Source organism: Phoca vitulina, unplaced genomic scaffold (genome assembly GCF_004348235.1).
Source record: "Phoca vitulina isolate PV1807 unplaced genomic scaffold, GSC_HSeal_1.0 scaffold8, whole genome shotgun sequence".
Taxonomy (NCBI): domain Eukaryota; kingdom Metazoa; phylum Chordata; class Mammalia; order Carnivora; family Phocidae; genus Phoca; species Phoca vitulina.
This window is the reverse complement of record NW_022589711.1, coordinates 72,632,918-72,648,452: the sequence shown is the minus strand read 5'-3', so window position 1 is coordinate 72,648,452 and position 15,535 is coordinate 72,632,918. Positions and strand designations below refer to the sequence as shown.

The 15,535-nt window shown below is 35.6% G+C and overlaps 1 protein-coding gene across 6 annotated transcripts in view; it reads left to right on the top strand.

The window, feature by feature from the left end:
- LOC116634082 (EGF-like and EMI domain-containing protein 1) overlaps positions 1 to 15,535 on the top strand; it is a 649,939-nt gene that overhangs the window by 258,764 nt on the left and 375,640 nt on the right. For 3 of the 6 annotated variants that reach the window (XM_032407255.1, XM_032407260.1, XM_032407259.1), the window contains exons 2-3: positions 11,299 to 11,360; positions 14,853 to 14,980. The exons of the other annotated variants lie outside the window; for them this stretch is intronic. In XM_032407255.1, the coding sequence (XP_032263146.1) occupies positions 11,299 to 11,360; positions 14,853 to 14,980 (190 nt within the window). The remainder of the gene's footprint in view (positions 1 to 11,298; positions 11,361 to 14,852; positions 14,981 to 15,535) is intronic. 6 annotated transcript variants of the gene reach the window in all.

Below are 15,535 nucleotides of genomic sequence, written 5' to 3'. Positions count from 1 at the left end.
TTATTGGATCGGCAAACTTGCCAAATTCCTACTCTGTGCCAGGAATTGTTCAAGGTGCCTAGAGATATAGCCATGAAAAACCCAGAGAGAAATCTCTGTCCTCATCTAACATAAATTCTACAATTAAAGAGATAAAACATGAAGATGATTTTTTCTCTTTATATTGCATACGTATCATAACCAGTTAGCATGTATTTGTTGTTTGTTTTATAACATGCTTTTACATAATAATTTTTCTAATTAAATATTCCTAGTAAATTTGCGAGGGATTGATTATACTTAGTCCATTCTGTATATGAGAAAAGGCCAGCTCTGTGAAGCCTAAGTTCTCCAGCAAAGCCAGTGGTAGAGTTGACCGTGGACTTACTTACAGGTTCTGATGCTTTTACAACTTCCATTTTAATATTCTTTTTTCTTCTTATGATACAACACTATATACCAATCCCAGAGAAAAAGAATGATAGAAATCTATTTGCTTCTTGCTTTGTTATACTGTACAAGTACAAAAAGTACAATTATATTCATCCCAATTGATGGATGTAGCTAAATCTAAGCATTTTAGAAGAGGAACAAAAACATAAATTAGTTGTATTAACAAAGCAATCTTACATGTCTGGCAGTAGCTTATATCTGATACGAATTTTTTTTTAAAGATTTTATTTATTTGAGAGAGAGAGCTAGCGAGAGAGAGAGAGAGCAAAAGAGAGCACAAGCGGGGAGGAGAGGGAGAAGTAGGCTCCCTGCTCAGCAGAGAGCCCCATGTGGGGCTCAATCCCAGGACCCTGAGATCATGACCTGAGCCAAAGGTGCTGCTTAACCAACCAAGACACCGAGGGACCCCTGAATTTTCTTTTTAAAGCTTTCTGGCTTTTAGTGGTCTAGAGACCACAAGAATGTTATGCTGACCACAAAGGCAATTCAAGTTAGGTTTCAGCCTAGGTTTTTATATTTCTGCTGTTAGTTTTACTAGGAGCATAATGCAACCATTGGCTTTTCCTCATATGTAGCTCCAGTGGCCTCCTTCATTGTTGGTTAATATTGAGTAAGTATTTATAGACAGGTATAGATATTCTCTCAAGGAGATGATGATGATGATGATGATGATGATGATAATTTAGAGGATTTGGGGATATGACTTTGGGAACAAGAACCATCTTCTAAAAAATATTTTACATTAAAACATTTTTACATAAAATCTAATAACCTTTCTATGAACAATTTCATAGATGCATTTCAGCAGAGAATCTATAGATTGAGGGGAGACACACTTTTCTCTCATCTGCAGGACAGTAGTGACTTTAGTTCTTATTATCAAGAGAAATTGCTGAGCAGCTAAAACAGATTCTTTTGAATTGATTATGCATAACTAAATGCTGATAACATAATATAGTGTTCTTGTGGCCATGCAACCATAAATAACCCTATCTTTACTCTCTAAGAAACATCCTTTAAAAAGGAATGGGAAAATGTCAATCTGAGGAAGCCAGAAACATAATATTCATAATTGACAACTAAGGAAAATGATTTAAGTCTCAAATATGCACACTCATATTTCCACACTGGCCTTCTTCATGTTACCTGCTTAGTGCCCTATGAGCCAGTAGCCATTCCACAAAATGTATGGAATGGAAGTAGAAAAGTCAAGGACACTCAGACCTTGATTCCATTCCTCTCCGAGCAGTGGTACTCAATATGAAGGAAGGAACAAGTCACAGTGAAGTGACTGCATGGGAGGGTTGCTTCAGAAAGAAGCATCATATAGGTTTGTTTTAATTTTTTTAAAAGCTTGTACACTTGGCATATGATATGACAATTCATTTTTAGAAAGAAAAATTATAAACATAATTCCACCATACTGATGCTTTTTCATCATTTTAATCTACTGGCCTCACTAGCTCCAAGCAGAATTAGAGAGGAGATACCATTCACCTCTGCAACTTTCTTATCATGTTCTTCACATTATCTTTGTTATCCAGTCAACATTACTTTTTTTTTTTTTAATTTTAGAGTCTCTCCAACAATACCAAAGTTCCATAATAATTGCCTGTTTAGCTCTTCTCTATCTCTAGTGACTATCAGAACTCCTGGCACATAGCAGGTGTTCAATAAATGTTTGTGGAATAACTGAGTGAAAACATAGTCTCATGTTCAAACTATTTTCCTTTCCAAGATTCATTTCCTATCCTCACCCTACCCTCCCAATCTATGTTTGCTTTCTTTCCTGAGATATAATTTACATACCATAAATTCCTGAGATATAATTATGTACCATAAAATTTACATAACATAAAATTCACCATTTTGAAGTATACAAATCAGTGATTTTTAGTATATTCAAAGAATTGTGTAACTATTACTACCATCTAATTCCAGAATATTTTCATTCCCTAGAGTGAAACTCCATACCAAGTGGCTTTGCAACCACTCCACATTCTCCCCTCCCTTCAGCTCCTTTCAGTTATGGGTCTACTTTCTGCTTTCTGTCTCTATAGATTTGCCTATTTTTGACATTTCGTTTAATGGAATCATACAATATGTGGCCTTTTTCTCTCAGGCTTCTTTCATTTAGCGTAATGTTTTCAACATTTATCTATATTTTAACTCGTATCAGTACTTCATTCCTCTGTATGGCCGAATAATATTCTTTTGTGTGAGTATACCACATTTTGTTTATTGATTCATTTGTTAACAGAAATTCTATTCACTCATCAGTTGATAGTCATTTGAGTTGTTTTCACTTTTTGGCTACTAAGAATAATGCTGCCACGAACATTTGTGTACAAGATTTTTTGAGAACATGTTTTTATTTCTCTTGGGAAGATGCCTAGTTGTAGAAATGTTGGGTCATATGATAACTCTTAACTTTTTACAGAGCTGGCTTTCCATAGTAGCTGCACCTTTTTGCATTCCCATCAGCAATGTAAGGAAGGGCCCAAATCTCCATACCCTCATCAAAACCTTTTTCCACTCAAAAAAAAAAAAAAAATATATATATATATATATATATATATATATACCCATCACAGTGGTATGAGGTGATATCTCTTTGTAGTTTTGATTTACATTTCTTTAATGACTAATGATGTTGAGCATCTTTTCATGTGCTTATTGGCTATTTGTGTATCTTACTTGGAGAAATGTCTATTCATCTTTTTTTTTGCCCATTTTTCAGTTGGGTTGTCTTTTTATTGCTGTGTTGTAAGTATTCTTTATATATTCTGGATACTAAACCTTTACCAGATATGTGATTTACAAATATTTTCTCCCATTCTGAAGGTTGTCTTTTCACTTTCTTTATAGTGTCCTTTGATACACAAAAGTTTTTACTTGTGATGAGGTCCAATTTTTCTATTTTTTTCTTTGGTGGCTTGTGCTTTTAGTGCTAGGTTGAGAGAACCATTGTCTCATCCAAGGTCACAAAGATTTATGTCTATAATTTCCTCTAAGAGTTTTTTTTTATTTTAGATTTTATTTATTTATGAGAGAGAAAGAGAGTGAGTGCATGGGGCGGGGTGTGAGGGGATTGCAGAGGAGAGGTAGAGAAGGAATCCCAAGCAGATTCCCTGCTGAGCATGGAGCCCAACATGGGACTTGATTTCATGACCCTGAGATCAGGACCTGAGCCAAAATCAAGAGTTGGATGCTTAATCGGTAGTTCTTTAATTCACTTTGAGTTAATTTTTGTATATGTCATGAGGTACAGGTCCAAATTTATTTTTTCCCATGCGTTATATCTCATTATCCTGAGAAGTAATGAAAAACACTGGCTTTTGAGTTTAAATTCTGAGACATTCCACTAATTATTAAACCTTTCTGAACTTTGTGTTTCTTGTAAAATGGAAGCCATAAAATCTACCTCATAGGATTGTTCTGAAAATTTAATGAGATATATTTATAGTGCCTAGTCATATAATGGATTACCCAAAGAAATACAGCTATCATTAATTTTGTTGCATATCATATTATTTTATCATCATAATTATTATTAAAGCAAATATTTCAACAAAAATTAAAGGGCTTAAAAATCCATATATGATGAGAAACATTGGGTGTTCTGCTGATTGTTAACTGGCTCCCTCTACGGATAGTTTAAGAGTCTTGGCTTTAATGGAAACCAATAACTAGTGTTCAGAATGTACAGATATAGGAAGTGTGCTTTTGACTCTCCAAAGATGCTTGTTGTCCTTTTCATATTGAACATGATCTTAATTAAATCTGTTGGCAACACTGATTTATATTTTTAATAACCAGGGATATATTAGCTAGAATCAAAATAGTCATGTTTCTTGACTAATCTGTTTCTCAAAATACCCTGCTGGGTTTTGCACATCTTCTTTGGATTAAGTAACATGCACTATGCAGGATTTTTAATTATATTGTAATTATATTTCTATAGAAGAATTCCAAAACACCTTGCAAACTATGATCCTCTGAGCACAGAGAAGTAAGATGTAGGTATTATTTTGTCACTAATTTTGGCCTAGTACACAGCAAATAATACATTTTATATTGCTAGCACATATATATTTTTAATGTAAAAAAAGCTTTAACTTTGTGATGTGCAGTGCCCTCCTATAATTTATGATCTCTTCTGCTCTATTCAATTTCATTAACCAATGTCACTAAATTGGTTTCACAATCCTCTAAAATGTTGCAAACTGCAATTGGATAACTACTTTGTTTCAAGAAATAACCACTTCACTTCTGACTTCCTTTCAGAATCAGACCAAGCAATTACTTGAAACACATATAAAAAAGAATTTAAGATCTTTAGTATTCTGGTATTTATAAATCTTTGGTAATTTACATTTTTGTGCCAGACCATTTTCTTTGGTCATATGCCCCTCCTCCTTTCACTTTGTTTAAAGGCACTCTATATACTTTTGTTTAAAATAAGAGTACAAAAGGATTCAAATGCCTGTAGAATTGTATTCACTTTAAGTACAAAAAAATAATTCTCCTGAATCTATATTATGCTTTCATTTTTTCCTCCATGATTTCTATTTATTTTCCTACATTTGATAAGGTTTGCATTTCATATAAAGTTCTTAACGAGTGATTTGTATTGAATGTCATGTTTTAAATGTAAAAAAGAGTATATTATTACAATGAAAAGGAAGCATGTCGAATAAAAGAGCAGACGGACAGGGCTTGATTGATGTTCGGAAGTTATTTTTGCTGTGAACTCCCGTCAGCCTAGAAATCATAAAACAGAAAGGAGGCTTGGTTCAGCTCACATGCCCTTAGGGGATGTATGGAAAAGGATTTAAAATTCTGATAGAGTAACTTCAAAAATGTAGCAGCTGAAATAATTTATTTCACTATAGAGCGACCAACTGAACTTTTACATTGAAATTATTCTTTTTGAACTTGCACATGTTAGCAGGAAAGCTCAGTGGTCTCCACACCTCAGTGCTAAGGATGACAGGCTGCATAGCTCTGCCTTGTTGCCCCAAACCAAACAGTGGCTGCAACAGTGGCTGCTCTGGTCCTTCCTGCACTTTCTCGCTGACCATTTCCTGAATAATGGGTAAAAAGAACCAAAAGCCCATGATTTCAAAAAAAGGTTAAAGTAAAGGAGGCTGAGGGTAGTGAGGTTATTCTTTTCTTCTTTAGGAAAATTTTCCAAAGGTTAGTTTGGGGCATTGCATAAAAACAACAGAAAAAAATATTGGGCTACTCAGTACTTGGACACTTTTACCCATGACGACTACTACATTCAATTAGCTATTCAATGGTGATATTTGATCTGGACAGACCTTGAGGTTATTTTAGAAGAGGAAAGACAAGGGCCATTGCTAGTTGCTGATACATTACATTCTTTTTCATTCTCTTTCTTCTTTACCAAGCTATGCTTGGGCAGCTCTATGTATCTCTTTGTTCTGAGTGACACTGAGATGACAATCACCAAAGAAAAAGAAATTCTGTCACCGCTGGACAATGTTTCCCAACATGACCCCATCTATAATAGTTGTATGTTTAATCTTGGTTAACTAAGAATATACAGAATAACAATGATGAGGCCAATAAACTGTCAAATGAATTTTCATTGTATTAGTCAAAAGCAACAATATAGACATTTGACAAACAATGTATTTATCTATGTATATGTATGAGAGTGTATGACCTGTCATGTATCCAATATAAAAAAAAATCCAATCTTATTTACACATAAGAATTTCCAGACTCTGCAATCATTCCACTTGTTGCCAGTGGTCTGTAACTCACAAGTTGAAAACCATTGCTCTAAAATTTTAAAGATCACTATTCCAGTCAGATGAGAAAAATGAAGTCCAGAGATATCCCTGAGTTAGTCATTTAAATGGTCAGAAACTAACAATAAAAATAAAGAGAGTATGAATAAAGAAAAATGTATTTATCTAATTTGCCTTTACTGGTATCCATGCCTTGAGACACATGGGAAAAGCCCAAAAGCTTGTCTATTTTTAGATGAACATTTTCCTGGAATCTAGTTTGTGTGTGTGTGTGTGTGTGTGTGTTTTCCAGATGAGATTCATCTTGCTTTAATGTAAAGAAACATCAGAAATATGCTGCTATGAATAGTATTTGTAATTTTAATAAGTGCCTATGCTAATTACCTAAATATGTGATTTATTATTAAAAATTATGAAGGTAGATAGTTGGGAACAAAAAGGAAAAAAGATACCACGACAACAATAACAACAAAAACAAATTTTCACATACACTCTAACAAAGGTGAAAGAATTAGAATTATAGAGTACCTTTTTTAATTTACATTATTGAAATTTTAGTTACAACATTTTTTTTATTTATGGAGGAAATATTTCCATTCTGAAAAAAGAAGAAAGTTTCATAATCAGGTATAGAACTTGAAACCTGGAAAATACTGCTTTAGGATAGAGGTTAATACTGAATCATTCCATGGTTCATAGTTAATTAGCATTTATCTAATGTTGAATAGAGATAGTCCAACTGAAAAGTGATCTCTAGTTAACAAGCTTTTACAATTGAGGGTAATTTTTGTCCCCCACCAAGGAATAGCTAGATTGCATTCTATGCTAATGAAACTGTTTTTCAGTGGAGCATACAATGATTTTCATAATTCTAGTCCTGGCTGGGATGCTGGAAAAACGGTGCATGGCCAGAATAATTAAAATGGGATTTAAGGCCATACTTTGGAAGGCTTTTATTTTTCTAGATGGTTATGTTTGTGACTGCAGTTACTTCTCAAGTCTCAAAAATTTCAGACCTAAGAGTAAACTTGGTGTCAAGGAAACTTGTGATTTTTGATTCAAATCCCAGCTCTGCTACTACTAGCTCTGTGATCTTGAACAGTTTGCTTAAATTCTCTGAGACTCAACTTCTTAAATGTAAAATAATGTGGTACCTACCTAGCAGCATTGTTAAGAAGGTTTTATATTATATCTAAAGTAACTGTCATGTTATATTCAATAAATCATAGTGTCTATTATTATTATCATCACCAGGATTTTTACCAGTATAATTCACATATTATTCCTATGTTATTTAGTAGGTTCTCCTTTAAAAATATACTGGAAATAAACTCCTTCCTAATGAAAGTGTCAGATTAAATACATCCAACATAAAATAAATGAGTGGGTCTTTGAATGCATTTGTATGATGAGGCCATGGTTATGAAATTTGGAAATGCTGACTCTAATCAACTGCCTCAATTTCTTTAACATGACAGAGCAGATGAGATTTTAGGGAGACCCAGATTGCCACACACATAGTTATTTTGTCACCATTAGAATCTCCCCTTTTTTGAATGATATTCCTGCTTCCGTAGTTGCATACAAAGTAGTAAAACTTCTATACATTCTTCTGAATGTTCCAGCATCCCAGCCAGGACTTCTTTATTAACATTGTCCAGACCACAATAGTGGTTTTTCCATGTATATTCCAACCTACAGTATCCTTTCCATTGGAAAAATAATGTATTTCCTTTCTACTAAGAAGAGAGAAAGGTACATGAAGGTAAAAGGAAGTCCTGGTTTTGTAAGTAAGAAAACAAAAGACTAGGACAGAGATTGCTTGGATGTGGTAGGGCTCTCCACAAGATGGCACTCATTCTTCCTCCTTTTTTTTTTTTAATTGACAAATTATATTTGTCATTGTTTTATTACACAGTCATAGAACAAATGTATTGTTGTATTATGTATCCAATATAGCTGGTTTGAAGTATTTTTAAGACATTTAATCATATTTCTTATTCTTAGTAGTATAATTTTACCTTTAAGGCTCTGTTTAGATGTGAATACACTATTAAGTCTTAGGAGGACATACATACCCCCACTCCCACTCCCACATGTAACAAACTCATATGAACCTTCTAACAGATTTCTACTGAAACCTCCTGGAGTATAAACTTTTAAAATCACAGTTGAAGACTAAAGAGAAACAGAATGTCCCTCCATTTTGTTTTTATCATCACTTTAAATTTGAAGTGGATGTACTTTCCATTTGAAAGAAAATATCTATGATAATTTTATTTGGACATGAGTCAGAAGCATATTTACCTCCAAAAAGTAAAGGATTCCTTACTCATTTTAATGATGTGAAATGTCACAAATATATTCTTGTCACCTTAAATTAACTTCAGTTGGAGTCTGTATAATTATTCAATTTTAAAACAGGAAAAAAGCTGATTCATTATATGTTTTTAAAGATCAGATACAAAGAAATATATATTACCTATTAAAACATTAGAGAAAAAAATGTTAGACTGTTTCATTAAAAACACTTTGGTCAGAAGTATTAAATAAGCAAAAAATAAGTAAATAAATAGAATTTAATTGACAATTTCACACTTATAGCTTTAGAATTTGTATCAGATTATATTTCCTGTCTACTGGTTTTCTTTCAAAAGAGTTAAAAGGTATGGAGTGGATGAGGACAAAATTATAGCGTACTTGATTTGTTAATGTGGTGATAATGATCCCCTACTGAGAAACACTTATTCTAATATAGTTTCCAATGTCTAGATCTTCTTTTGGTAGACTTTAGAGTAGTTTAAGGTTTCCATAACACAGATTACTGAAGGTTATAGTAAAATTTGGCATGCCTTGATCATAACCACTATTATTACGGAATCTTTACCTCATTTTTTAGGATACCAACACTGTGTTGGAAGATGATATTGCAGAATGCTTTCCTCCCCATAGCAAAAGTCACACTTGGAAAGAAGGAGGCAGAAAAATTCTGAGAGAGTTCTAAGAAGAGAAAAATATTATTACAGAGAGAAAGCTAAGAGTTATTATCAGATTGTTCACAGGAAAACAAAGCTAACGCTCAAATTATTTTAATAAGAATAATCACTACTGCTATAATAACTTGTTAAGGACTGGACACTAAACTGAGCACTTCATATTTCACATTTATTAGCTCATTTTACACTCCCCAAATTCCTAGTGAGACCAAAATCATTATCTCCTTTCTTACAGATACGATGACTGATAACCAGAAAGGTTAAGTGGTTTGGATTTGGAGATAGGATTGAAACCCAGTTATATCTTGTTCTAAAACCTAGGCCTTTAACCATTACACATCCCTGCCTCACTGCCTTTGAAAGGGCAGAGAATATTAGAATTTGACTACTGGCTTCAAGCATAAGTAATATTTTTATGAGTATAGGTCAGCTGTTCCACCCTTTCAAATTTTCAGGTCATTGAGAAAATACATTTTCAATGAACTCAGGAGAGATTTCAATTTGATATATAGAAGTGCCTGATCCTCTGGGTGTGGACACAGTGAACAACCTACACAAGGGGCTGTGTGGACTCTGATTGAGAGAAGCAAGTTGTCATAACCACCTGTCCTAGTTGTATGGCTCAGTCCTCTAAAGGACTTAAGGAACTGCACAGCTATCTCCTTTGAGAGAGTTTATTATGACTGCAAACACCTTTATGTGAAGGATCTCTCATACATATTGAACTCAGTCAGCACCCTTCCACATTCCCTTCTCATCTCTATCAGTATAAAGCCCTAGACCTTTAGCTTCTTCGTATTACCTGAGATGATCATTTTTCTCATTAATTACATTTTCACATTTTCATCAAACTAGGCACCTAATCTACTTTCATTTGTAATTGTTACCTGAAAGTTTCTCCAGTTGCTATGCCTTAGTTTATTTAGCCATTCATGTACTGTTAGATATTTAGATTTTTCCATTTTTTGCCAGTATGAGTGAGCATTTGCTGTTTGTTTTGGGGGGAAGGCAGGGAGGGGTGTTTGAGAGTTACATGCCAGTTTCTTTGAAATAAAGTCCTAAAGTAAAATTATTATATCAAAGGATACTGATAGACTTTAAACTCTTGTTTAAAATTTCAAGATAGCTTCTTAGAAAGAACAACTTTTTAATGACTTTGGCAATATGTAAATCATAAATCTCAAAACTCAGATTCTGAATAAGTGAGCTGGGAATCTCCCCCCCTCCCCCCCGCCCCCACCCCACTCATACATGATAGAAAAGTGATTATAGGGGCCCAGGTGTTGACAGCAGAGGGGAGTGGGGGCAGCTCACCTGCTTGGGCACAGGGACCATCTAGCAGGAAGAGCAGCCTCTGCTCAGCTCTGCCTAGATGTTACCTTGTGAGCTTACAGTTGCCGTGCTAGCATAGAACTTTCCATTTTTATGGAGACTCTGGAAATCCAGGTTTTATGTGAAATCTTACAATTTTTAAGCATTGGCAAGAACTTGAAAGTGTTTCTGAATATTGTGTGGGGAAAAAAGTTGCTGTTAGCTTGATCATGCCCCTGGACAGGCCTCCAGTTGGTGACCTCTGAGGTATATATTCTAATACCTCAAACCCTCACTTTGGGCTTTATCATTTTCTATTCTATTTGCCATGTCATTGGGTATGCAATGATACCTTAGTGTTATTTTAGTTATCATTTTCAGTTGTTTGTAAAGCTGTGTTGCCTATCTCCTCCCTCCTCCCTTATAATAACTCTTTCTTTATTCGTGTGAAAATTTATCTCCTTTATTTATGAGGGCAAGTCTGGGTACTGATGTGAATGACACATTAATCTTTATATGCTCACAAACGTGTGTGTATACACAGGTACATGCACACACACATATATATGATAGTATGTTTTAATTAGATATATTTAGTACATGGTCTCATTATGCTGCTTTCTTCTTTTACATGGAATAGTTTAGATGCTTTAGTTTTACATATTGGTGCTCATCCATCTTGCCTCTGTGAGATCCTGATATACTCCATTTCTTTCGTATCAGGAATTTATCTCTTCTCCATAGCTGGAAAAAGACTAATTTTTTTTTCTCTCTAGTTTTCAATGAAATATTTAATTCGGACTCATCTGGAATTAATACATTGTGTGATACAAGAAAGGTAATTTTTCTATACTGATATCACATCGGCTCAATATTATTTATAAAATAGTAATTTATTTCTCTATTGTTGAGGATTCTTATAATCATTTGAATTGATTTTACCAATCTCAATTGTATTTCACCAGTCTGTTTTCTGTGGGTTTTGAACTGTTTCTTACTATGTAATTATTGCTTTGTGATTTTCATCTCTGATAGAATAAGTCATACAGAGATATGTCAGACTCTTCTATTATTTAGACAAGGTGATCCCTTCATGACCCCTGTTTCCTTTTGCTAAAAAAACAAAAAACAAGAGAAGTGTTAACTTCTAAAGTGAACTAATCTGGTCAAGGAGAAATAAGTGTTATTAGTTGGGAATGAACGACAGATTATATAGTATAACATGTTTTGCCAAGTGAGTGGTGTCATCTGATGCGATGATGTGATTAACAGTTGTCATTGAGTCATTTTATGAATCTATGAAATTAGGAACTGAAATAGATGATCTCTAAATTTCCTTGACATGCTAGGGTTCTGTGACTGCCCTCCCCCCCGACCAAAATAAATATAATCCTGTAGATGAGCCCAGTGCCTGACAACATATTTCCTTTGTGATGTGAAGGCAATCTCCGCTATCTGGAGAACCTTCCCTAAGTGCTACCACAACCTCCCACGCCCTAATCTCCCACAGCCTCTCCTGCTTTCTTCTCATTGCCTACTTGGCACCCTGCACATATTACTGCACAGGTCCCGGAACAACACTGTAGGAGAAGAATCATTTATTCAATGAATTCAGTCCATGCGAGGCCTGTGGAGTGACTCTCACTGTTACAGCATTTCCCCCTATAGGGTGGAAGCAAGCATAAGTTTCCAAACCTGGAAAGTTTGAGATTCTGGCATCACAGGAGTCTGCCAAGGCTGCTTTCAGGAGGCAGCTTCATCATGGCCGGGGCTCAGATGTTTGAGATTGGAGTGAAAGCAAAAATGAGAATCGAAGCGCCCGATAACCATAGTGACACCATGAACATATGTGGATTCTTTGAGTTATCTTCTTAGTCCAGGATGAACAGCAGGAACTGTACATACATACAGAATTAGAAACTTAGAATATTGTTGCTTCTCTTTCCAGAAAACTGTAGAGGATATCCTAAAGTTTAAAACAAAGCCACTGCATCTTTGCACCGTTATTTATTGTTCACTGCCAGTGATAAACTATCTGTTCCTGTTATAAGAGTGTGCTGTGCTGAGGCTCCGGGAGCTATATTTATCTAGACAATGATAATATATAACCTAGTAAATAGAAATGAAATTTTCCCATCTAGCTTGTTTTCCGATTACATCTTAAAGAAGAACATTTTGGTAAATATATCTAAAATGAAGGTAGGGATATTTTACAACTGTAAACCATCCTTGCATAGCCAGGATGTAGTCCATTAATTCTCAGAGCTCGAGGCAAGGCTGGCAATTCATAAGTGGTAAATCCAGAGAGTTATGAAGATATTAAATCTCACATCTGGTGAGAAAATGTGTTATTTCACTGGGTTGACTGATGGACACTTTTCCATTACAGTGCAATTTCGTAAATTGCACTGTTAATTGCTAAGGTTTTAGCAAAGCTCTGTAGTTCAATTCCAGTTACTTTCATTTTGAAAAACAGAACAGCTGGATGGTAAAACTGCCTGGAGCTGTCACCAAGGGAGGGCACGAGGCAGCAACCCAACCTCTGCCATTCCTGACTTGGATTTCTACAGAACTGTCAGTCAGTGAAATTGAAGGCTCTGGGTATATGAGGTCTCCTTACCACGTACTTTCTTCAGGCTCCAGAGCACGTCAGTTTGCTAACTTCTCTATCATAGGTATGCTCCCATTATTACTCATTTGCCTCTTTCATCACAGGGGAGAGATGAGAAAAGTAGATTTCATCACACCTTGATCCCTTCCCACAAGGTGATCACTTCCTTGCTTTAGAGTCAAGCAAAGTTTTAAATCTTTGCCTCAGAGATTTCTTTTGCTGTCACATTGACCTTTTGGGCCTCTGGCTATGGGGCAAATTACATGTCTCCACACACAATGTCTTTGTCTCTGGATAAATATAGAAAGAACAACACCAGTCCTGGTTTGGAAAAGACCTGGTACTACCAGCAGCTAACTAATAAAACTGGGTGTTCAGCCCTCAAATCCCACATCTACCCCAGCTTACTGACTGTTTGAGCCAGATATGGATCAGATGTTTTTTTGGTTAATGTCATATAGGCTCCAGGGGGCTCTGCCCTGGTTGGTGTAGCTATGAATATGAAAGGGGCTTTCCTCAGTAATTTCAGGATTTAGGAGGTATAACAAAACGAGGGCATGACAAGTCTGACAAAATCGTGATGAGGACAAAGTTGGGGAAGGATTTCAAGGAGAAATATTTGTGAGGAGAAAGAAAGCTTAGTTATGCAGATGGGAAATTAAGAGAAAACGGTGTCTTGCCTTTCCCAAATCTCTTCTTACTATTCCATATACATTTTGATATTGTAAATTCAGATTAATAAATTTTAATGCCCTTTCAAATCCATACTCTTGAAATAGGTGTTCAACATATTTTGACAGGCCAGGTTGGGGGTGGGCACCAGGAGAGAAAGGACCTTTCTTCTCTGGTGGTTGACCTAAGCAATGTACTCTGGCCAAAGATCCGTATAATACTCTGCTAAACAGATACCTGCCTAAACTACTGTTACTCTTGGGGGGAAAGGCTTTCTGCGAGTTACTCCCTCTTCCTACCTGAGAGGCTTTGAATAAGTGACCATGTATGTGGTCTGTGCCCTTTCTAACATAATTATTAACCCCCCCTAGAAATCTCAAAGAATCCCAAATTGAATCATAAATTATAGAGTCACCCTACTTATCAATGTATGTCTTCTGAACCATACTTAGTATGAAATCTCAGTCTCTCTAGATTTCCTGCCATGTTCTTAGACTTTGTAGAACAGATATCCCCAGGGAGTGATTTATCCCTCAATCAAGCCATGTGTAAAATCTCAGACTCATAGAAATTTATGTCTGATGGGGCCCTTAAAACAAAACAAACAAAAAAACCTCTTGGCAGTTAAAAGGCTTGACTTACTTTTTTTTTTTTTTTTTAAGATTTTTATTTATTTGACAGAGAGAGACAGCGAGAGAGGGAACACAAGCAGGGAGAGTGGGAGAGGGAGAAGGAGGTTTCCCGCTGAGCAGGGAGCCCGATGAGGGGCTCAATCCCAGAACCCTGGGATCTTGACCTGAGCTGAACGCAGACGCTTAACGACTGAGCCACCCAGGTGCCCCTTGACTTACTTTTAAAAAACCAAGACTTGATGTTGTACATAAACATTGGTTATTTTCACTTGTCATTATTTCTTACCTTTGCCTTTTGCATTAATGACAAATCTGTCTTCTGAAATGTTTGAAATACCACTGTTCTGAAGTGTTTTCTCCTGTAACGTTCCTTCCTTACATTAACAACCCCATTACTTTCACTCTTCTCTTGCAGGTCCTCTTTTCCTTCTCCTTACCCCTTGTCAGTCTGTCCTGTTACCTTTCTATGTGAGCCTCCAACTCATCCATCTTCTGAAGACTGGGCAGAGCCCTTTGGACAAGGTGTATCTGGGGTTGGCAGAGGTAAGATTGTTTATGTGTGTGCACCTTTTTTAGTGAACCTGAACACTGCCAACTCCATTACTAATGTGCATTTTATCAATGAAGAGCCTGACTCTTCACTTCATTATATCCTCCAAAGCCATTTGTTGAGGGATTTTATTATTTTGTTTAAGTGAATGCACTAAATATTTTTCTTCACTGAAATTCATTTACTCCTACTCCTAATAACAGGGACCATTTATTTAGATTCCAGTTTGTGGTCAGTCTTGATCTTCCTCCAGAAAGTCTCCGAGATTTAGTTCTCCTCCATTCTTTCCCCTTTTCTAGAACTGCTATTGCACAGAAAATTGGGCTTTTTTTTTTTTCTTAGTAACTTAGTTATTCCTAGTTCTGTAACCATTTCCCATGTGTGATTTGTTTCCCTAGCTATATTTAAAGCCTACTGGGGAGATAGAAACCATGTTTTTGTACACTTTTTGGATATCTTACAGAACTGAGCTTCTCATCAAGTACACAGAAAAATTGCATCAATCATCTTGACCAAAGGTTTCTGCACCATAGCTGTTTACAATTCTT